This window comes from Pogona vitticeps, chromosome 2, assembly GCF_051106095.1.
Source record: "Pogona vitticeps strain Pit_001003342236 chromosome 2, PviZW2.1, whole genome shotgun sequence".
In the NCBI taxonomy this organism is placed as follows: Eukaryota; Metazoa; Chordata; class Lepidosauria; order Squamata; family Agamidae; genus Pogona; species Pogona vitticeps.
Genome location: NC_135784.1, coordinates 69,439,877 through 69,463,737, shown reverse-complemented (window position 1 = coordinate 69,463,737; position 23,861 = coordinate 69,439,877). Strand labels below are relative to the sequence as shown.

General features: G+C 38.6%; 1 protein-coding gene across 14 annotated transcripts in view; it reads right to left on the bottom strand.

Annotated features, from left to right (window-relative positions):
- Positions 1 to 23,861, bottom strand: part of WNK2 (WNK lysine deficient protein kinase 2) — a 168,758-nt gene that overhangs the window by 44,858 nt on the left and 100,039 nt on the right. For all 14 annotated transcript variants that reach the window (XR_013541698.1, XR_013541699.1, XM_078385345.1 and 11 more), the window contains 8 exons: positions 23,479 to 23,646; positions 23,307 to 23,352; positions 21,765 to 21,881; positions 11,553 to 12,622; positions 7,934 to 8,006; positions 3,830 to 3,885; positions 3,030 to 3,670; positions 477 to 691 (listed from right to left, as the gene is read on the bottom strand). Coding sequence is in view for 12 of the 14 variants with exons in the window: in XM_078385345.1 (XP_078241471.1) it covers positions 477 to 691; positions 3,030 to 3,670; positions 3,830 to 3,885; positions 7,934 to 8,006; positions 11,553 to 12,622; positions 21,765 to 21,881; positions 23,307 to 23,352; positions 23,479 to 23,646 (2,386 nt within the window). In the remaining 2 variants the exon portion in view is untranslated. The remainder of the gene's footprint in view (positions 1 to 476; positions 692 to 3,029; positions 3,671 to 3,829; positions 3,886 to 7,933; positions 8,007 to 11,552; positions 12,623 to 21,764; positions 21,882 to 23,306; positions 23,353 to 23,478; positions 23,647 to 23,861) is intronic.

Here is a 23,861-nt window from a genome sequence, read left to right as displayed (position 1 = left end):
AACTTAAACTCTCCCTTCTTTTTCCTTGACTAGACAATAAAATCTTTAACAACCTTCCTAAGACACTATTTTGAAGACCTAAATTGCTGCAATAGGATTTACACCAATAATTTGCACCATGCAATATATATTTATCCATTTTCTAAGCATGTTCAGCAATATCTAGTGGGGGGGGCACTCCTGCCTGGCCACCCTCCATCCCTGGCTGCATTAACCTCTGTGCATGGATGATTAGAAGCCTCATGGGAAAAACATTCTGTATCTCTGTGGGTTCTCAATGAGAACTAGAGTCAATGTTTACAGGGTGACAGAAGTGAGGAGAGAGGAGATGGGGCTTGTATGTGTCTCCTTCCCCATGATAAGTACAAATACAATGTACAGTAATGCCTGAATAGAGTCTAAATGTCTCTCAGAAACCTGTGATATCAAACAGATAGTAGCTATAAACACTCCAGTTTTATATCTATTGGACATACTTGTATTGGTTGTTGTTGTTTTGAGCTGCTGAACGACAGGGTTTACTAATTTCCCAGTTTTTAATTTGTTCTTGCTGGTTCTCCTTCGACGTCCACTTGGTGGGGCAGAATGAAGAAACCCAACATTTGGAGGTAAAGGTTTCCCCAGTCGAAAGTACAATGCTTCTATTTCTTTCTTCTGCTGACTCTGAAGGTCAGCTATTTCTCTCATGTGTCTAAAGAATGAAAACAAAAACAAAATGTTACATGTCAAAATTGAGTAATGCTTCAATTAAAAGATCTATTTGTAAGCATATACTTTATACAATTAAAAGATAAATTTAATTATATGATAATAATTCTTCCCCACCCCACTATGCATAGCACGAACTACTCCAAGTTTTGACATAAACTTTGAAACTGTGCTGATTGTAACTATCTGTGAACAAAAAAACAAAGAGTCTGAACAGACTATAGGGGTGTAAGGAGAGATACCCAGGAGAAGACTAAAGTTGTCAAACCAAAAATTTATTAAACAGAGTTTTTGCCAAAGGAGTAGAAAAATGAGGAATCATGTGTCACCTTAAAGGGTAACAAACTCAAGGAACATACCGTATTTTTCGCACCATAAGATGCACTTTTCCCCCACAAAACGGGGGTGGAAAGTCTGTGCGTCTTATGGAGCGAAGAAAACAGATTATATTTTCCTGTTCTCTTCTCCTAAAAAATTAGTGCGTCTTATGGAAAGGTGCGTCTTATGGAGCGAAAAATACGGTAATTACTAGACTCTTGGTTTGACAGGAACAAGACCTTTGGTGATTTTTTTAAAATTGGCAGTTTTGAGATAGGAAGAGAAAGTCATGGAGTTAAAGAAGTTGGAGAAAAGGATCTTTTGAATGCTTTAAATTTGAAACATTATCAGAAATCCCATATTTTAAAATATGATTTAGTATAACTGGTATAACAAATTATCAGTGGATTCCCTTGGAGGACAGTTTGTCTATATGGAATTAAAACAATTGAAGATCTAACACGTTATTTACTTGTCTGCCCAATTTATAAAGACTCAAGAGCAATTTTGTTTAAAAATTTAGGGCTCACATCTAATAGATCTGGTGCATATCTGATAAATTTGCTGCTGGGGGATAATGTACCATATATTTCTGAAAAAGTATCCTGATTCGCTTTTAGAGCAATGGTTTTAAGGAGGAAGTTTTGTAGTGATAATAATCAGGTTTTACTAGTTGACTGAATTGTGTCCATGAGAATGTTGATTTTAGATGGCTTTTAGTTGAATAATGTATTTGGTTGTTTTATATTATTTGAACTTCTTTTGTAATGGCTATGTTTACACAAAAAATTGTCTATACTATAAAATGCTGGGGGAGGGAAGACCACTGGGATTAAAAAAGAGGACACTTCAGGAGTTCAAAGGTACAGTGGTAGGAGGGAAAACTGGAACTTTGGCTTTTTCAGGAGTTGGGGAAACAAAGGGATGTTTGAATGCAGAAGGGAAGGAGCCAGAGGAGAGACAGGTTGAAAACACAGTGGAGACCAGAAATAAGGGTGACAGACAAATAACAGGATCAAGACAAGTAGAATCAAGACAATAAATGCAATTGGGAGGGGACAACAGAATAGTAGATTTAGCCTGGGAAATTCTGGGAAAGAGGAAAGATTTGAGGAATGAGAAGTGATGCTTAAAGGAATAAACAGGGTGTCCTGGCAATGGAAAGAAATATATCATTTATACTAGAGATACAGATAGTTGGAGAGGGGTACCCAATGTGGCGTAGTGAACAGAGTGACAGACTAGGACACTGGAGACCATGGTTTGAATCCCCACTTCGTCACAGAAACTCACTGGGGGAGTGGGACTGGTAAAGCCATTTCTTCAATATCTCACTTCCCTTGAAAGCCCCATTAGGGTCGCTGTAAGATGGTTCTGATTTGATATTGAATAACTAACTAGACAGAATGACATATCTTCAATAAATTGTAGTTCTATTACATGTATTGGGGATTATGTGAATCTGAAAGATCTTGTAATTCATTAATGTAAACTAAATTATTACTGTGAACATTTGTTTAGTTGCATGGGAATACACAAGGAGTACTTAATTATCTAAAACACTGAATCAGGATGATCTGTCTTCCTTATGTTAGAGTATTTGTAATAATCCTAGATCTCACTGGGGGAGAAAGCTAATCTGGACTTACCACGTCAGACTACATACAGTTACTGATATAATTATTATTTTTTCTTTATATAAAAACCTTTCACTGCAAATCAAAAGAGCAACAACTAAATGCAAGGGAGGGGAGAGGAATCATTTAATCATATGACCTGTCCATGCCCGACCTGTCCATGCCCTTCGGTCTGAAATGGGACAATTCAGATACAAGTCTATCAGCTGAAGTGGGAATGAAGACACAGCAAGGCTATTCATATACATGGGATATTTAGATGCCCCCAACCCGTGACAAATGTACACATAGAAACAGAAAACTAATAAATGCTGTAATACAGCACATTCCCACATGCCTTCACATTTGGAAGAATATTAAACATACTTTTCTCTCAAATTCTGCAGTTCTTTTTTCATGTCTGCATCTTCAAACTCCGAATCATTGTCACTGCTCACATATGATGAGTGTGAGTGGAAAGATGATACGTTAATAGTTGGGATTTTAGATCCATGGCCATTGGCGGAATCGAGATCTTGGGAACTTGATTTTCCACTCTTTTGAAGAAAACATGAGTTTTTCTTATTGTGGTCATTTCCTGCACTACCACTCAGAGGTAACAAGGGGGCAGCAGCCGGCTTTCTTTGGAGAGAGTCATCTCCAGTGTCACTTGAATCATGACCACAAAGGACATCAATAGAGGATGCTGTCTGTACACGCCGCATTGATGTTTTTGTTTCAGGGCTAGAAGGCTGATCGTCCAGGTAGACATCTGGTGGTGCAGAGTACCTCAAGGACTGCACAGGAGGTAAAGACAACTCATCCTGTGTGCTGACCACAGAAAACCTGCCAATCGTTTTTGCTGGTGTGCTGTTATCTATTTCAGCTTGTTTCGTGCTAACACTTGAGTCAACAGAGTCACTTTTTTGAGATTTACTTTTCTTTTCATGTGGTGGTGTAACGTTTTCTCTTTCACTTCTTTTAGAAGCGTCTTTCTGATCAACTACATTTGATGATGAAAGTGCATCCTGAAAGAACAAGTATGAAAATGGTCCAGTTGGACAGTATGTCACCAGCCACAAAACACTTCCATTTAAAGGAACAAGCAGTCCCCTTCATTAGTCCCAAGGCAGTAGAAATATGTAAAAATCCAAACAGTACAGGAGTAAACTATAAGTTCACAATACCTGTGGGAATCCTGACGGTATGGCAACAGAAGCTGAAGTAATGGTTGTAGCTTGACCTGTTTAATACATTGGAAACAAACAAACAAACAAACAAGATCCACATATCTGGATAGGTAGATTTCAGAACAACACAGATGTTACTATAATGAATATTCATTTAATGGAATCACAGATGGATTCCTTACAAGGCCATAGCCCTGATGTCTATGGGACACAGCAATATACAGGATTGTAACGCAGACCTACAAGGATTAAATGCAAATTACTATGGCAGATGTAAATCCTTAAATCATCACAATATACTGTACATGCTGTGAATATTCAGTGCAAAGAGCTCAACTATTTCACACACCATATGTCTGTGGGATTCAAAGAAAAACATTAAGAAAGCTTAAAGAAGAACATTTCAATTAGCAATAATTACACCCTGGATTAGACAACTGCTGCTGACAAAAATCCATATATGGACATGTATTCTACTAATGCCAAGTGTAAGCATTTTTTTTAAAACATAGGATCAGCTTATATTCTTTTTTTCTCTTTAATCTTTTTTTTTTATCAGAGTGTCATTTTTTAAATGGCCTTAAAGAAAAGTAAAGGTTAGTAGTTTAGGACTTTACCCAATTTTTTTCTTATTAATCACACTATTCACATTCCCACATTTTGACCCCTAGGAGAGATCCCAGTTTTACCTCCCTTTATCAAACTATTCATCTCTCCTTTTTGATCCTTAAGAAGGATCCTGGCTAGTCCGGTTATATATCCCTAACCTGACAAGCTTCAAGCTGTGATTGGCATTCATGTATGAGCACCTCATTTGTATATAATTTATGATGATGATGATTAAAAAAATTAGGCACAGTGAAAAATTATAAAAACATTGACTGGTATTATATAATAGGTACAGGTTTTAGCCAAAAACCTAAGTATCTGTTAAATATCGGCTCAGTATGTATGCTGTTCCTAATATTCTTGTTTTTTGTAGTTCTGATGATGTGATTTCTGAGATCTGCAGCTGCTTATAATACTGTGTGAAATTTCTTGATATTGTTCCCAAAGTCCCAATGACTACAGGGACCACTAATGTGTGTTTCTTCCAAAGGCAATATGTTTCAATTGCCAGATCTCTGTATTTTGTTAGTTTTTCCAATTCTTTATTTTCAACTCTGGCATTCCCTGGAACTGCGTAAGTGATCCACACATTTCTTCGTTCTATTACTGCTATGACTGATGTGTTATGTTCAAGGTGTCTATCAGTTTGGATCTGGAAAACCCACTAACAACAACAACAACAACAACAACAACAACAACAACAACAACAACAACAACAACAACAACAACAACAGTAGTAGTAGTAGTTGTAGTTGTTGTTGTAGTTGTTGTTGTCATATTGCATTTGTACTCCTCCTTTCCACTAAAATATAGTACTCAAAGCAGCTTATAAACTTCTTAAAACAATGAAAACAGCCTTTGTGCATCCATGCATACACATATGCACAACACAAAATCCAGCTTGTGTAAACTTGAATCACATGCTTAATTCCAAGATTATGAATTAAAACTTTTAGCAATGTGCCCTGGATTTTTAGATGAAGGATCTATGCAAAGATACTATGTATGGCCTGGAAGAGGGAGAGGTATTTGTGGTTGGTGTGGCTATAGCACACAACTGTTCAGCTGAAATGGGGACAGAACTGACACATCTAAAGACCACACAGAGTCTTTGTCGTTTCTCATTCTTTGCCAAATTACTGTCAGCATTCCGTATGCTACTCTGTTTTCCCGAAAATAAGACCTAACCTGAAAATAAGCCGTAGTATGATTTTTCAGGATGCTTGTAATATAAGCTCTACCTCAAAATAAGCCCTAGTTAAGTGAAGCCCCCCCTCCACCATTGTGCAGCAACCAGAAGAAGATGACATGGCCGTATTTGAATAAATGCACATTGTTGTACATGAAAAAATAAAACATCCCCTGATAGTAAGCCCTAATGCATTTTGGAGCAAAAATTAATATAAGACCATGTCTTATTTTTGGGGAACATGGTATTATAAATGGACCTGTTTCAAATGATAAGGAACAACATTTTCATTCTCTCTTTTTTCTACTGAAGCACTCAAACTGATGCAGAGTTACACAAGCCACAGTTGGCCATAGAGAAGAGTAATTATAAGGGATCAAGGGATGACATGAATGCATATCATGTAATATGGCAACTGGAAAGCCAAATCAGATAACCGTATAAAGACTTATCAGAACCTGCCCATACATTTGTAAATGTTTTTCTTGCTGTAATAGATATTTTTACATTTAGTAGCACTTGCCTTTTTCTTGCCTTCTTCTAAAACATGTATAACTATATATTAATACAATAATTTCAAAGAATCATTACAATTATTTTTTTCTAAAACAATTATTTACAAGAATTCTAGAAAGTTTATCTAACAAATAAACCATATTTCTTCTCATATGACAGTATTTGGCCTGTAAGAAAAATTAGTGAGATGGAGTTTTTTTCTACTCAGAAAAGCAGATGGTGTTGATTATAAGAAGGGACTGTCCAAGGAAGATCTAAAGAGAAGCTAAGCGAAAAGCACAGGCTGAGGAATCTCCCACATAGTGTCTATTTACAAACTGCCGTTTCTTGAAAACCGAAGTGGCAGCAGATAGTTGAGAACAGTCACGTGTCAAGTGGGAAGTTAAATCACACCCCAGAACAATGCCCCTGTAGGTATTCTTCTAAATTAATTTTAATATATAATTCAACAAGGCTGTTGGGCTTGGCTAAAATGGCAGTAGATTAACTTTTAGTTACTTTAGTTACCAAGCATTATTTTGCTCTCTCTTCTAGATGCTCGGCATAAAATGTCCTTCAAAATCTAGCAGATTTTCATGACGAGATATTAAAAATCATTGAAAGGACACATGACACTTTGCAAGAGCACCCAAAATGGATGTTTATGAAAAAGCTATTACTGTATTTTTCGCACCATAAGATGCACTTTTTTCCCACAAAACGTGGGAGCGAAGAAAACAGATTATATTTTCCTGTTTTCTTCTCCTAAAAAATTGGTGCGTCTTATGGAAAGGCGCGTCTTATGGAGCGAAAAATACGGTAATTGCTTTCTTTTTTGTGGGGGAGAAAGGGAAGGCTGCACAAGTATAGTTGAAAATGTACAGTGTGGAAATGTAATCTGTTTTAACAAAAATTAATACTGGACTTTGTTGCTTCTTCTCGGAATTAAAACCGCCATGGGAAAACTGAGGCCCATGGGCCACATGTAGCTTTGAGAGCCCCAAATGTACCTTTAGAACCCTAAATTACTGTACTCCTCATGAAAATACATTTTAATAACAAATTTTAAAACCATATGTTTTCCTGGAAAAAACTTCTTTTTCCCTTTAGGAAAAATTCTGCCATGATTTAGCACCCAAGCAATTCCCACACCACCATTTATTGAAAAATAAAGTAAAATTGCCATTTGATGGCATCAGGAAGCTTCTTAAATATTATTTTTTTTAAAGAAAAAGATATACGAAGGTGTGGCCCTCCACAATCCAGGGATATATGGGTGTGGCCTCTAGATTTCTGATTAAGACTGTTGACAATTCTACTTCCCTCAATAACAACCAGTATATGAAATGTAATACTTGGTTCAGACAATGGGTCTCCCTATAGTTTCAGACTTTATATGACATGGAACAAGACTACACTTTCCCACCATGTGTGTACCACATTTGAATAGCATGCATGCAAATCACTAAATGCACATTAACTCACATTATACTGCAATTATTTCCCACATGGCTGTGCCATAGTCTACATCATTTGTTAGCATTATGTTCAAATTTATCATTGTAATTTTCCATACATAAATAATTACTGTAGTTACAGAAGTAAAAAAAAGCAAGACATTTAAACTTCCACTGGAGCTGCCTTGTTCTCTACCAAAGCTGTATTGCCAACCACATGTATAAGCATGTATATGATAACATATAAAAAAACTACCCACAATTAGTATACATTCACCATGTTCGCTGATCCAAAGCTTATCTATGAAAGAAAAATAAATACAATACTAAAGTTGTCGCACAGTTTGCTACCTGCTCTGCTTGTTGACCCATGGCTTATTTCTGAAGGCTGGATGCTGGCAGAAGTAACATCTGACTTCTCCACCTTTAAGCAAAAGGATCAAAGCATAAATGAGCTTCTCAAAGCCTAAGCACAAAGTTTGACCTGTCTAACAATATGCAGAACTTCTCAAGCAGATATTTCTATTCTGTCCAAGTCTATCTTTCATTTCCAATCTCTGTAACGTTTCCCAACAAGTTAACAAATCTTGAACGGTTACAGTCTGCTATTTTAGATATAAGCATTCCCTAATCCTCTAGCCGCCTAGAGTGGTCCTGACCCGACCAGATAGGTGGGATACAAATGAAATAAATAAATAAATATTAAATATTGAGGTGTACATTAAAATTGTCAACAAATTCTGAAATTTCATTCTGAAAATTCTGAAAATTCATTCTAATTCAGAGTAGAGGGTTTAAGCAATAACCTCACTCCACATTTTTGACTCATTGTTAATGTAAATTTGAGAAAATACTGAGCATTTTATCTGGCTGTAGTGCCCAAAAGGTATCACACCGAACTACTGTTTATTGTCACCCATACTAATGAAAAGTAGTCATTGCAATATCCACCCTTGGAAGCAAAGCAAAGCGTGCTGCTTATATACTGCCCCATAGTGCTTCAAACACTCTCTGGGTGGTTTACAAGTTAATTATGCAGGCTACACATTACCTCCCCAGCAAGCAGGGAACTCATTTTACCGACCTCAGAAGGATAGAAGGCTGAGTCAACCCTGAGCCGGCTACCTGGAATTGAACCCCAGGTCGTGAGCACAGTTTTGACTGCAGTACAGCGGTTTAATCACTGCGCCACGAGGGTCTTTGGAACCTCAAAAACTGTCAAGAATTTTTTAAAAGGTATGAAGATTGATTTGGACTAAGTAGATAGCTTATCCTGAGCTTTTATGACCACTGTAATCAATTACTGGAATAATAAAGAAGGAATGGGAGTGGGTAGACAGAGACACTAGAGTGGCTGTCAAGGAAGGATTGCTAAACTAAACCACCCATATACTGATGCAACTATTCAGCAAACATACATCTTGGTCCACTGATCTTGGTCCCCCACCTTCTCTGTGAAATCTGGTAGGTGTGTGAGCCAATTAAGCACTACTAAGTGGTGACACTCTAGTGCTCTATCATATATCTTTATGGAATATTGACATGATTTTTTATTTACTTTAATTGCCTGGGGAAAGTGCAAAGTCTTTTCACCCAAGAAGACTCCTAAGTTGGTATTTTCATGGACCTTCCCACAAAACTTGATCAGTGTTTTCCCAACTGCTTTATCTGCCAACATCTTTGGACACAGAAATCTGATGCACACAAGGTGGTCTTCACCATGAGACTAACGACTGGAACTTAGAAATATTGCTCTAAAAAAATCGCAGAATATCCCAGACAGCATGGCTTCACAGAATGCCATAGCCAAAATGCGTTCAGACAAAAATGATTTCACAATAAACATGTTGGGATCTGGCAACCCAGATCCCAACATGTACTAGATTCTTCAAATAACTAAGCTGTAAAGTATAAGAAAAAATCGTGTCTGTATGTGTGTGTGTATGTACATATACACATACATATACATACACACACACACTATATATACACACACACACACACACACACACACACACACATATATATATCAGCATAAGAAGTACTAGTACACACACACACTTATACTAATATATATTAATATAAGTACTTGTGTGTGTGTGTGTGTGTGTATGTATGTATGTATACACACACACACATATTAATATATATTAGTATAAGAAGTACCAGTATAAGAAAAAAAACCCAGTATTTTAGAACAGTCTCGCAGTGGGATTTTTGGCTCGGTTTTTGTCCCTTCAATTCCTCTTTCGGTAAAATAAAGAGCAGATACTGCATGTGTACCCTCCCTTCCCTAGAATGCCTCATCACGGGAAGAAATTAACAAATGAATTGGGGAATCATGACTTGAACAGAACATTAAAGCTTCCTAAACTTAGGATACAGAATAAAACAGAAAGGCAGAACCAGGGCTTGGAAGAGGTAATATGTCCAGGCTCTGGAGATTGCGGAATCAAGAACATTACCCAGCCACATGCCCATGAAATCTTCAATGCACCTGGAGTGAAAGTAGAGGAAGACCTGCATGAAAGCCTGTTTTAATTTCACTTTTGACAAAATGCTGCATGCTACCTAATGAGCCTGGGTCCAAGCTATCTAAAAGACCGCATCTCATGCTATGAGCCTGTCCAGGTATTAAGACAATCAAAGGAGGCCATTCTCACGGGTGCACTTGGTGAGGGACATGGGAGAGTGCCTTCTCTGTTGCTGCTCCCAGACCCTGGAACTCCCTCTCATGGGAAGGAGGCTGGCCACATCTTTGCTGTCCTTCTGCAAACAGGCAAAGACTTTTCTCACTTTTCTCTCTAGGCAGGCTTTTTATTAATGACCAGTGGCCATTTGTTTTTATTGTGCTCTATGTTTTAAATGTGTTTTAGTATGCATTTTATTTACTGTTTTAAATATAATACTTGTCCAATTCTTTTATAATATTGGTATAGCTACTGTGTTTAGCTTTTTAGTTATGTAACCTGTTTCAGATTCTTTTTAAGGAGAAAGGCAGGATAAAATATTTAACATAAAATAAAATTAGATAAATAAATAAATAAATAAATGAACAATCCAGTCTAAACAGAGAAATAAAGCTGTGAATTCAGTCCAAGCCAATTTTGTTCCAGTGTTGTTAACTACCGTCTTTTAGTTTAAAGTATTTTTTTTCTTAATATTTTCAAGATTCAGAAAGCAAGGGCCTATGGCAACGCAGTAGCATTTATGTGATGCATTTTTATCACAGCTAGGGGCACCAGATTGCTTTTCCTGTATAGAGCCTTTCAGTGGAGTCAGAGGTAATATGTGTGTAAACAACAAAAATAGGTGTTATGTTTTCTAAACAATATCTCAAGTAGTGTGAAACACAATATGCCCATCCTAAGAGAGAACCTTAATCATAAAAGCTATAAATTCATAAAATGCAACTTTTTCAACTTGCTGTGTTTCATATACGATACATTACCCATGGTTTTCATTAATAAAGTTATATACAGGTGGTCCAAGGTAGGGTGAATCGAAACATGGGAGAAAAGGAAGGTTAGCCCTCTCTATCTTTGCCATGTCTCTGTGTGAAGAGTGGTAGTCTAAACAGGACAGTGTTCTGTCCACGTGCAGCTTCTCCATGCAACCACAAAACCCTGAAAGTTCAGAGCTCTGGATGTCAAGGACAGCCTCCACACGTAGTGTAGGCTTGTCTTTTCACGTTATGACTTTTCACAAATATGGAGGGAGATAGCTTCTTCTATCTGTGCATTCAGAAGCTATCTCCCTCCATATTTGTGAAAAGTAATGGGGATAAATTTTTTATTGATAGCCATGGCATTTTGCTTTGTGAAACAAAGATCAAGGCATAACAGTGTGCTAATAACTTACAGAAGTGTACCACTGACTCTTTCATTCTGAATTCTAGTTTAGGAAGCCCACTAATACCACCATTTCCAGCAGATGACTATGTGATTTTTGTGTCAAAGGAATGACTTGCCGGAACAGGAGATATTGTGCTGGATGCAGGATGCTGCTCCTCAGCCACTTGAACATCCATACCAGTTCCAGGGACTTTCAAATCCAGCACGAGCGTGGGCAGAGATGCCAAGTTGAATTCACCATCCCCCTGATCAGGAGTTGCTGCAGATGCAGATGATGTTGGAACATACTCTTGGTAGAGCAGATTGCGCAGTTTCTCATCCAAGCTTTTAATCGTGTTGTCTGTAAAATCAAGCCTGGGGGGTCCTTCTCCATCTGACTCTACTGCACAAGGAGGCTGAGGTGCACTAACGGCAAGGCCTGTGGACGGTGCAGTCTGGAACTGGGTGGGTGGCCCTACAGACATCTGGGATGTAGCCACTGACATGGGAGGAGGACTTGAAAGCTGTGGTGGTGGTGCAGGAGTCAGAGGATCAGGGACAGCAGTCACAGGAATTGTCTGGCCTACAAAAGAATGCTGCATCTGATTAGGCTGACTGTTGTCTGGCAAACTGGGGATTTGTGTTGAAGGCTGGTGTTCCAAAATAGGAGCATCAGAAACCACAGGCAGGGAGCAAGCTTCTGCTGTCTGTGCAGGAATAGGCTGAATCAGCTTTGGCAACCCACCAGTTTGCTGTTCAGTCTCTGAATTGGGCATGCAAGCATTTTCATCTATTTGCTGCTGCAGCTGTGTTGGGGGATTTATAGGGAGCTGAGTTTCAAAATGCTCTTCCAGTGAAGTTGTACTGGGAGCAGGAGTGTTAGACTGACTGGGTATAACAGACTGGCTGGGCGCCACAGGCTGTAATGGAGGACCTTCTACTTGACCTATACTTTCAGCAGCCTGTTCTACAGCTTGTGGAACTGCTGCTGCAGCTATTGGCGGTATCGCAGTAGATGTTTCTAGCTGGACCTGTGAAAAGGAGGTCGAAGTCAGCGGAGCAGAGACTTGTGTCAGAGGAGAAGGAGGAGGTGTTCCTCTGGGGCTTTCATAGATGCTCCTTTGACTAGAAAGCTGTCGATAAGTGATGCTTGTTTGTCTGTCTGTCTCTGTAGAGCTCTGCTGCTGGTCATCTGACTGCTCTGGATCTGGAAGTAACAACAACAAAAGAAAACTCTGAATTCATAGAAAGAACAAGTTGTTTACATGTCAACATGGTTGACCATCTATGCATATGGGTGATGCACCTGCACAGAGCCCTGTGTAGGTTTGTTCTAACCAAGCATTCTGGAGGTAGATAAACCCCTCCATTGTGGATGTATAGGTATTCCCTCACTCCTTCCATCAATGCATCAAAACTGACATACAACTCAAAGCCCAGTAGAATGGACTGCTTGCATACAGAGGGCAGGTTGTATGACTGCACAGAGGTTCACTCAAAGAATTATGTGTACAGGTAAACAACCTGTTCTTTCTTTACCATGGCCTCTGTGTATCATATATATGGATGAACAAAAGTTGGCTTAAATTAGATAGTGCTTGAAGATAGCACCACATGGCTAAAGTGGGATATGCACAGGACTGCAGACCTCCAGGAACAACAGTAAGGATGACTGTAAGTGCTCTCCATTTAAACAGATTCTGAATGAAACTGGCAAACATTTCTTTACCTTGTGGAAACATATGAAGAGCCTTGGACACTTTTGGAACAGAGCCATATGATCTTTATAGAATGCTATGGCTGTACAAGGGATATCCAATGCGGCCTAGTGGATAGAGTGATTGACTTTTTCTCTATATGGCACAACCTTTTTCTCTATGGCACAAGGGGCAAAAGTTCTCCTCACCTAAGGTTTGTCAAAACAGCAATTTAAGAGGCCACTTTCCAAGAAATTAGGGAAATGGAGAGATTGCTATGGGTTCAAGGGGTGATGATAGATAGACTTTTAATACTACTGACAGCTTCCAAGCCAGAATTGATAAGACGCTATTGGGAGAAGGTTTTGTTAAGTCCTTTTAAGTAGAGCTGGATTGTAGCATGCATGAACAAGGACATGCCTTATAGAAAAAAACAATTTTTGTTTAAAAAAAGATCAAATGTAAAAGACAAACGCGTGGTGGCACTTTAAAGACTGTTACATTTTAATGTGAGCTTCCATGGACAACTCCACTTATTCAGATATAATAAGAGAAAGTGATATAACATGCTAAATATTTATACATGGCATCAAAATACAGAAATGTTGATTTGTTGGTTGGTTAAGAAAGTCAATGGGTATTTTACAGTGGGGTGATAGCCTCTTTGATATACAGGTATATTCCACTGAAGGTTGTGATGTAAAGGATGTAAGAACCTATGTCATGAATAACAATAGTAGAATACCATGTATATTAATTATAATGAAGAGATTGGCCCTTAACAGTTGCTAATGGCCTTTTCTTTATAGGAGGTCAACTGTAGTAATTTAAAAAATCACAATGATGTGTGAATTACCTCAGGCAATGGATGACCACAAGAGCAACATGGAAATGAGTTAATACTTTCTACTTTACCTTTGAAGTTTTTAGGTGGCTCTGTTACCATACAGAACAATTATTGTACTATAACCAGTGAATATGAAGCTGAAGATCAAACAGGTAGATGCAGATGGGTGACATTGAGAGATTTGATTACTTTAGAGAAAGCAAGAAATCAAGACCTAAAAGAATCAGAACGATGACAGGGTCACACAGGATTGAAACTTTCTTACAGAAGACTTCCACACTGCTAAGAGGAAATCCTTTAACAGATCCAGATCCTTTATCATGTTCAGGGATGAATGTGCCACAGACATCCCAGTGAAGAATGTTTATCTTGTTGAGTTTCAGCAAACAAAGCTGGCAGGTGATAACAACAGCTTCAAATGAGACCCAGAAGCTTGACAAATCATGGCCAGCGAGCTATTAACGTGCTGTTATGACAGTGTTGGGCTTGTGTTCCTGAATCTTCACTATTACTTTAGCGAACAGAGAGAAAGTGAGGAAACAAATAGAGAAGTCCTGTCTACCTGAATTATGCTCAAAATCCTCCAAGGTAGGCTTCAGCAGTATGTGGACCGAGAACTCCCAGAAGTACAAGCTGGATTCCGAAGAGGCAGAGGAACTCGAGACCAAATTGCTAACTTGCGCTGGATTATGGAGAAAGCCAGAGAGTTCCAGAAAAATATCTACTTCTGCTTCATTGACTATGCGAAAGCCTTTGACTGTGTGGACCACAGCAAACTATGGCAAGTTCTTAAAGAAATGGGAGTGCCTGACCACTTTATCTGTCTCCTGAGAAACCTATATGTGGGACAGGAAGCAACAGTTAGAACTGGGCATGGAACAACTGAGTGGTTCAAAATTGGGAAAGGAGTACGGCAAGGCTGTATATTGTCCCCCAGCTTATTTAACTTATATGCAGAATACATCATGCGGAAGGCTGGACTGGAAGAAACCCAAGCCGGAATTAAGATTGCCGGAAGAAATATCAACAACCTCCGATATGCAGATGATACCACTCTGATGGCAGAAAGTGAGGAGGAATTAAAGAACCTTGTAATGAGAGTGAAAGAGGAGAGTGCAAAAAACGGTCTGAAACTCAACATCAAAAAAACTAAGATCATGGCCACTGGTCCCATCACCTCCTGGGAAATAGAAGGGGAAGATATGGAGGCAGTGTCAAATTTTATCTTCCTGGGCTCCATGATCACTGCAGATGGAGACAGCAGCCCTGAAATTAAAAGGCGCCTTCTTCTTGGGAGGAAAGCGATGACAAATCTGGACAGCATCTTGAAAAGCAGAGACATCACCTTGCCAACAAAAGTCCGAATAGTCAAAGCTATGGTTTTTCCTGTCGTGATGTATGGAAGTGAGAGCTGGACCATAAAGAAAGCAGACCGCCGAAGAATTGATGCCTTTGAATTGTGGTCCTGGAGGAGGCTCTTGAGAATCCCCTGGACTGCAAGGAGAACAAACCTATCAGTTCTAAAGGAAATCAACCCTGAGTGCTCACTGGAAGGACAGATCCTGAAGCTGAGGCTCCAGTACTTTGGCCATCTAATGAGAAGAAAAGACTCCCTGGAAAAGACCCTGATGTTGGGAAAGTGTGATGGCAAGAGGCGAAGGGGACGACCGAGGATGAGATGGCTGGACAGTGTCTGCGAAGCAACCAACATGAACCTGACACAACTCCGGGAGGCAGTAGAAGACAGGAGGGCCTGGCGTGCTCTGGTCCATGGGGTCACGAAGAGTCGGACACGACTAAACGACTAAACACACACACGTCTACCTGAATAGGAAAGCATATTTTAGGATAGGCGTTGGGGAGGGGAGCACTGATTCCTAAGTTGAAAGCAACTTGGTGGCAAGTAATAACAAAATCTTGATCTCCAGCAATGAGAACCAAAACAATGTGGTCCCAAAAGAGAATGCACCACTTAGACACTGAATTCAAAATAATAATATAATAATAATATTTATTCATATTGCACTCTATATCAGAGTGCATTCCAATAGTCAAAAACAGTTAAAATACAACCAAAAGACAACAATGTGAGCTGGTCCCTCCTTTCTTTCTTTTTTTTTAAATTTTTTATTTTATTTTTTAAACTACTGGGAATAGGGTAGGGAATGCAAAAGGTAAAAGGAAGCGTAAGGGATGGGAAAAGAGGTTTTGAAGATAGGAGAACACAGAGTATACAATCATCCAATCTATTCATATTAAGTATACATGCATCAGGTCTATTCATTTTTCATTGCCAAAAAAACAACTTTATATTCTTTATATTCTTTTTACACACACACACGCACACACGCACGCACGCACGCACACACACACACACACACACACACACACACACACACACACACTCTATTTGGTTATCCTCTAAATATCATCTTACATTCATGTTTAAATTTAAATCTAAGTTATGCCAACTCTATCAGGAAATCGAGACCAATTATAAAATACATCCCCTCTTTCAATTTCCTTCTGTCTTATACGTGCAATCAGCTTGCCTGGAAAAACCTCCATTTCTAGCACTTCCCATATTTTCTCAGTGCCCTTCTCTTGTTTCTGTAACTCTATTTTCTTCCTGTTTTGGGAAAATAAAATTGAGTGCAGGACAGTAGTCTGATTTTTAACATCACCTTTTCTGGCTATTACAGCTGAGTAGCTCACAGAGTAACTCTTACTCTCATCTATAGTACCTGGCATAGCGCTTGGTGTAAATTGTATTGGTGTTAGGGCCGTTTCATTCAACTGTTGTTTTACCTTTGCTGATTTCCCTTTGATAAGACCTTCCACCTGATTAATGTGCTCATTTACCTGCTGGAATCTTGTTATTATTGTTATTTGCATAGTAACCAGCCATTCATTATCTGGCAAAATTCCAACCTTTCGGAGGTCATTTCCATCTCTCCAGTATATATAGTTTGTGTAAATAATATTATTATTTTTTTTATTCCACTATTTTATCAACAAACCAAACCCCCCAGAAATGTCCTCCCCTCCTTGTCCAGTTATTGTCCAAATAGTATTCTTATCCAGATATTATAGCAATATTATCAAAATCCACAGCAAATTCAAATAGTCCGAACACAGCAGACACAGGGAACCAGTATCTCCCCACCCCCAAAAAAAATCATTATAGTCCTTCAGTAACTCCGGCCCTGATTTTTTTTTTAAGTCCTCAGTCTATTTTGTTAAATTCCTCTCGCTCACGAGCTGATGATTCACTGTCGGTTGCTCCTAGAGGGCTTCTCCAGTTCTTCAATCTATGTCGCCACACTGATAATTCATCGCCTGTTTTTTCTTCCCACAAGCTTATGCCTCCTGCTCCCAAGACAAGCTTTTATTTTCAAAGACCCATTCAAACTAGTAAGAAGAATCCAGACTGTACAGCATTAACAAGATTTCAATTCCTTAAAGATTGTTGAGTAATATTTCCACTGGGATTTTTCCCCAGAAACACTAACTTTTTCCGTCTCGCTGTCTTATTTCATTGACCTTGAGCCAGTCTGCTAGTTGTAAACTTGGTGTTTAAAAGTCAGTTCGCTTTGGAGAAAAAACAAAACAAAACAGGCTGGCATGCCGTCTCGCCGCTTCCTCTCTCCTTTCGGTCAGGTATTTTCACTTCAGTTTCTTTAACATCTTAATGAGGTTATTCATAAAGACTTACTTTGTTATTGTGTATTTTCAGCCATATTTTTGTTCTCCTTCTTCAGGAATTGGTGGTGGAGTTTTCCCACAGCTTTCTGCCATAAGATGGCCTCCCGTCTCCGGTCCGTGCTTGGGTGAATTTTCAGAGGGAAGAAAGACCCGCTTCCTGCCAAATCTTCTACCTTCTGGGCTCACCATCTGCTTGGGGGTGACCTCTCCTGGCTTCCCCTTCTGTCCCCCCCTTTCTAGAGCTGGGTGGTTCCAGCTTTTTCCGAGAGCTGTTAGCCGGGAGCTGCTGGCTTCACTGCAGTCAAGCTCCATCTCCTGCTGGTCCCTCCTTTCTTAATTGAGCAATAAATCACTGTCATATGGACTGTGATAATTCAGATGCAGTGACTACTATTACATGTTCAAATTTTCTGAGAACCCTTGAAACTATTAACAATTCCAGAGTGTTGATATGGAGATCTCACTCTGCAGAGGATCAAACTGACAAGAGTGTCACATGGTGCTCAACATCCTATATGAGAATGGCCTGCCTTTATATTGGATTCACCCACCAGAGCAATCATCATCTTATATGATTTGCTGGATGAGACTAGCAGAGATTGATGTTCTCTTCTGATGTTAAAGATACCAAGAAGCCTGGAGAGGACAACAGCAGGCAAGTAGGTTGTGATGGAGTCTATAGCTGGAGAAGGGCAACTTGAGATGTTTTTGATGAAGACAATATGACTATTAGAGAGCTAAGAGTGTTGACTCTAGATGGCAGTAGAATCAATTAGGAATCAAGTTCTGTGCCAGTGCAATGAACTGAGATGGAGTCAGTTTGGGTGTCTCTAAACTCGGGGCATCAAGCATCTTGCAAGAGAATATGATGTCAAGAGCAAGTATCAAATGGCTGCTCTATAAAGAAAGGCAATGAAAATCACCAAAACATTTGTGAAAATGGGGGGCGGGGAAAAATTGTATTCAAGTCAAATGGCAAGACTCAGAAGTAATAGAGATCACAGTAGCAGATGAAAGGTAACAAGAATAATGTGGGCAGACAGCTTCATGAAAATAAGTATCGCACAGATTAATGGAAGTGAAATAATTCACTTGCTGCAAATAGAGGAATAATATATCTGAGTGTCACCCCTGGTGATATGGATAAATAAACTGAGAGCCTTATTGCATAAAAACAGCTACCTTCTTTCATTGTGTTGGAACTGTAAAATATTGAGAAAAACACACATTTGTAATGTAGCTGCTGGACCTTCTGTTTGCTTTTGGGTGTGGGGGGGCGGGGGGGCTGGAGACCTCTTAGATAAGTTCTATGCTCAGTGAAGCGATGCAGGTGGTTCCAGTGGGATTTGTGATGGCACAGCAATGATCAATTATTTTTCGTACCCATTGTTATTAAGTCCTACATGTACAGCTAAAGCCTATGATCACCCTTGATGGGAGCAAGCAACAGTGGCATTTCGGGGAGCACATTAAGTAGCCAAACACTTATTTCTCAAAATGAGACTGTTGTCAACACTGAGACTGTAGTTTTTGGGCCTAGACTTTCCTTAGGCTTAGAGAACACAACCAAGAACACTATGCAAGTGAAGATCTGCGCTTCAACAAGCCCATGATTAGAATTTGAAATAGGAGGTGGCAAACTTGTGGTTCATCCACATTTTTTGGGACCCGTCCCTGAGTTTCTGTATTCTGTTTAGAGCTTCACCAAAAAGACTAGGTCCAATTCACCAGAAAGACTAGGTCCAATTTTCATTTGAGACTCAGTGGAGAAATGTGCCAAAAGGAAGCCATGTGTGCTGTCTTCTGTTCAAAAGAAGAACTGATAACTGGCCTTGCTTTTAGAGATATGTATTTATTTGCAAGAACTACCAAAGAATACAGGCATCTATCCATACTGTCACATTTACAACCCTTTTTTCTGCTGGGACTCTACAAAACAGGAAGAAGGGAATGTTGGAAGGAAAGACCAGATTTGTAATGTGAAGGAGATGGAATAGGCCTCTAATCCAACTTCAATGAAGAGATGATTCTGGACATTCCTGATAAGAGAAAGTGGAAAACTAGTCATCTTGCCTAAGGGGACAACAGTCTCAGAATTGCAAATGTGTCAAAAACTCTTCAGGGTATCAAGATAATTGAGCCCTCTGATCCGGGTGTAATGGTATCTAAAGGTTTCTCACAGATTTCCCCATTCTATATAGAACCTGTTACATGATCAGTTTGACAGAACCTTTTACCCTTTATCAAGGGTTGCAGTGGGAGACTGGAGCAGCAGTATTCAAGGTATATTCTTCTAGATCTGCAAATCATGTAGTTGCATTGCTGAAACTGATGGACCTCTAGGTGAAGAGGCTAGCTTAGGGTACAATCAGATGGACAATTAGTCTGCTGTTCGGTACACTGCAGAAATGGGTTGGTTTGCTCCTTTTTCCAGCGATCACATAATATAATCATTGGAGTGAACCAAATTAAACCCCAAAGCATTCCTACCCACACATTTCTAAACCTCTGACAGGAGCTTCTACTTTTTTTGTGTGGGCAGGGTCATCAGTTACCAGTGGATTTAGCTGCGGGTGGTTTCTTGACCGACCCTTTAAGAAAAGACAAACAAAAGATTTTTAAAAAATATATTATAAGTGATGCAGCACTTCTACACTGCACTAATAGAATCTAGGGTTTTTTTTTTACTTTCTCTGCCCCTCCACTGAGGAGCAAAGGAAGTGTTTAATTTGTCAATATTCTGAAGTGGCTCTTATGGCACTTTGTAACATCAGACAATCCCACTGGAACGAGTCACGCCAAACAGGATCACATGAGTGTTGGTATGCCATTTTGATGTGAGGATTGCACTAAATAGCACATTACACCTCTACCCAATGCCTAGCAACTTTTTCATTTAACCCACACTGGACCACTCCAGAAAAGCCTGTGTAGACAAGCCCTTACATTTTTTTCATTTCAAGTTCAGATTCATCATGGCCTTTAAGCTTGTGTTTTTTTAGCTGGCATCAACACAGAAAAACACTGTTTGAAATAAAATGGATTGAAATGAAGTAGACAGAACAATATAAAAATTGCTATGGAAGTGAATAAAGGAACAAAGAAAATGTTAAAATAACATTCAAAGTCCACTTTGGCCAAGAGCAAGTGCCACAAGACTGCCTATGCAGTGATCAAAATGGAAGTGAGGAAAAGGAGGCAGTGCTTAGCTGTGCACAACTGAGGAGATCCTGTCAGAACACTCAGTTAGAACATTCCTCTGCCATGTGCGTGATGTGAAGAGCAACCATATAGAGCAACATTTTTCTTTTCTTTTTTTTTTTTAAGATGAGGCAAACATATGAAACATAAATACCACTGTGGGGCAGAAGTTATCTCATCAGAAAAAACATTATAAAACACACTAAGTGAATGAAGCCCTCCCCTCATCTAAGACTGTTTTTTAAAAATGATTGGGATAATATTCACCAAATAAACAAAGTGCTCATGGTTGGCTCTACATATTTTTAAAGACAAATGTTCAGCGGCTGTTACAATTCTACCTACTAATTTTCCTAATGCAAAGTATGTTGTACTTTATTGGCTATTGGTAGCAATCACACACTGCTCTGATTTAGACAGCTGGAAAACTGAGATTGATAAGAAGGTGTTTGATGTTACATGGGTCTTTAAAATTCATTTATGTCATAGCATCTTGAACTGCTGCTTAACAAGTGACACAAGATAGGATCAAGCTAAAATTCCATATATGTGTACTTCTTGCAGCAAGGTTTTGAAATCCATGTGACTTTCAGTAGTTCACACAAAGGTACTGCTTGCCCTTAACTCTTTCAATCCTTCTGGGTAATGAATGATTCCAATATCCTGGGAAGGTAATTGCTTCTTGAAATATACAGGACTTTTTTTTGTTGGATTCTCCCTTTTCTTTTGGCTGTATTTTTGGTGGTGCCCTGTCAGGTAGCAGGGGCAAAGCAAGGGGAAAGAGAAAAGAAAAACTAACTCTTCCCAATGTATCTTTTCCTTTTCATCTGATATTTTCTCATTCTTACAACAGTTTGAAAGCAAGTTTTCAAAGTCAAATCTCTAAAGTTTACACATACCTGCAGGTTCAGGCTGTTTCGTACTTTGAGGAACAGAGGAAGAGAGGTCTGGGGTTTCGGCAACTGGATTTTCCACAACAGGACAAATGATAAACCAGCGTTTCCCTGTATGCAAAACTGACCAGAAAAGGATTAAAATGTTCAAAGGTGGTATATAACAACTGCCAAGAAGCTGCTATTAATCAATTTGGACTAGCATTTACTGCATCATCATCACCCTCAAAATCAGCAACAGTACAAATTGTCATGCAGAACTATATTGAAACATTATGCCTCCATATGGGGGAATGTTTGAGAACTGAAAACAATGACTACTATTAAAATTGCCGCCCAATCCTACATGGGATTTAAAATAATTGTCTATAAATATTTTAAAAGGTTCTGAATATATTTTTTCCTGTTTTGAGTGGGATACTACTGTTGACAACACTGAAATGAACAGCACTTACTAGTCACAACTAAATTAAGTGCCATTGGTTTCATTCAATTAAGTGAGAGCCAGAGGGACTACTCTAGGTGGGAATAATGATAGATTTAATCCATTGCAAGTCTGAAGAGTAAGGGATAGATAAGCAAAAAAGCAAAATGGGCGGAGCCTAAGAAGGAGAAAGAAATCAGCATAGACAAATATCTGTTTCATGTTTGGTCAGAAGTACAATTATATGCAAATACTTCTACATGCCAAAGGAGATTATATTGTTGCCAGTGTCCAGCTGCATAGCTCTACCTTCACAACAAGATTTATGTCACTGGCACATTGGCACTAACTTAAAAGCTTCCTTTAAAAAAATTCATGGTGAGCATGACTTGTGTGCCATGATGAAAGGTCATGTACATCTTCCAGTTGAAAAAAAAAAGAAGGAATTTGTTATTTAGTGGCAATCTGCCATAGCTGGTGATATCTGTCCCATTACACAGACAAAGCTACACAACAGGATACTGACCTATATGTAATTCTGAGACAGAATCATTGTTTTAAGGAATAAAACAAACAAACTTGAAATCAAATCTTTGTATGGCTGTAAGGTTCGGGGATTTAAAAATATGCTACACAAAGGCTTATTGTAGACATATTTCACATTTCATTTTCTGCAAAAAGTAATGAAAATAAAAAAAGGCCATTCATATTGTTTCTGTGAAATGTGTGCACATGCTTGTATACAAACAGGCATTTTTAAGACTCAAAGTATCAGCTGGAATATGCCTTTATGAAGGTAATAATAACTCACTTTCCAAAATAAAGGAGTCTCAGGATGAACCGTTTGAAATTATCTAAAATGTTAAGAGCAGCCAGTCATCTTTATTGCCCCTATTGTAACATCTTAGACTCTTGTTAGTCAAAATACTGTTGATCTTGTGATACTCATCAAGCCTATGCTATTTGGGCTTCTATTTGTGAGCCGCCCAGAGTAGACTATGTCTAGATGGGCGGCATATAAATGCAATAAATAAATAAATAAATATTGGTGGGTTACTTATTAATATCTATGAAATTTGAAATAATACATAAATACACATATATAATTCATAAAAAAATGTTACCATTCTGTTGGTATACTGGCATTCTTGCCTGGGAGTGGCGATGCTCCTATTTAAAATGAAAAAGTTATTAGAATGGGAGCACAATTAAATTTTAGTGTTGGCTAAGTAAGCTATTAAAGATAATACATATTTTTTTAAAAAAATCATAACATGGATTTCTTAAAAATAATACCTCATTCATATCCATCTGGTAAGTATCTTGCTGAGGGCTTGCACCCTGATCAGAACTTCGTTCCCCTTCTGTATCTTCACTAAGCATATCTTCTGCTTTATCAATAATTTCCTTCAGTTGTTCAATAAATATCTCTTTCTCAGTAGGCAATATAAATTCATTTTCTACCTGTTTGAATGCACAGAAATATTCTTTAGGAACTATTCTATTACTAGTCCTTAGCCCGTATATTCTCCTTGACTTCACATAACAGCAACGATCATTTATCCCCTTTTAAAAATATGATGCAGTATAAAGAAGTTTTACAACTACACAAACAAACTTCCACGTGCTGTAGTTTAGGATTTAGTCTTGAAATTAAGTAATCTTTGCCTGTAAAATAT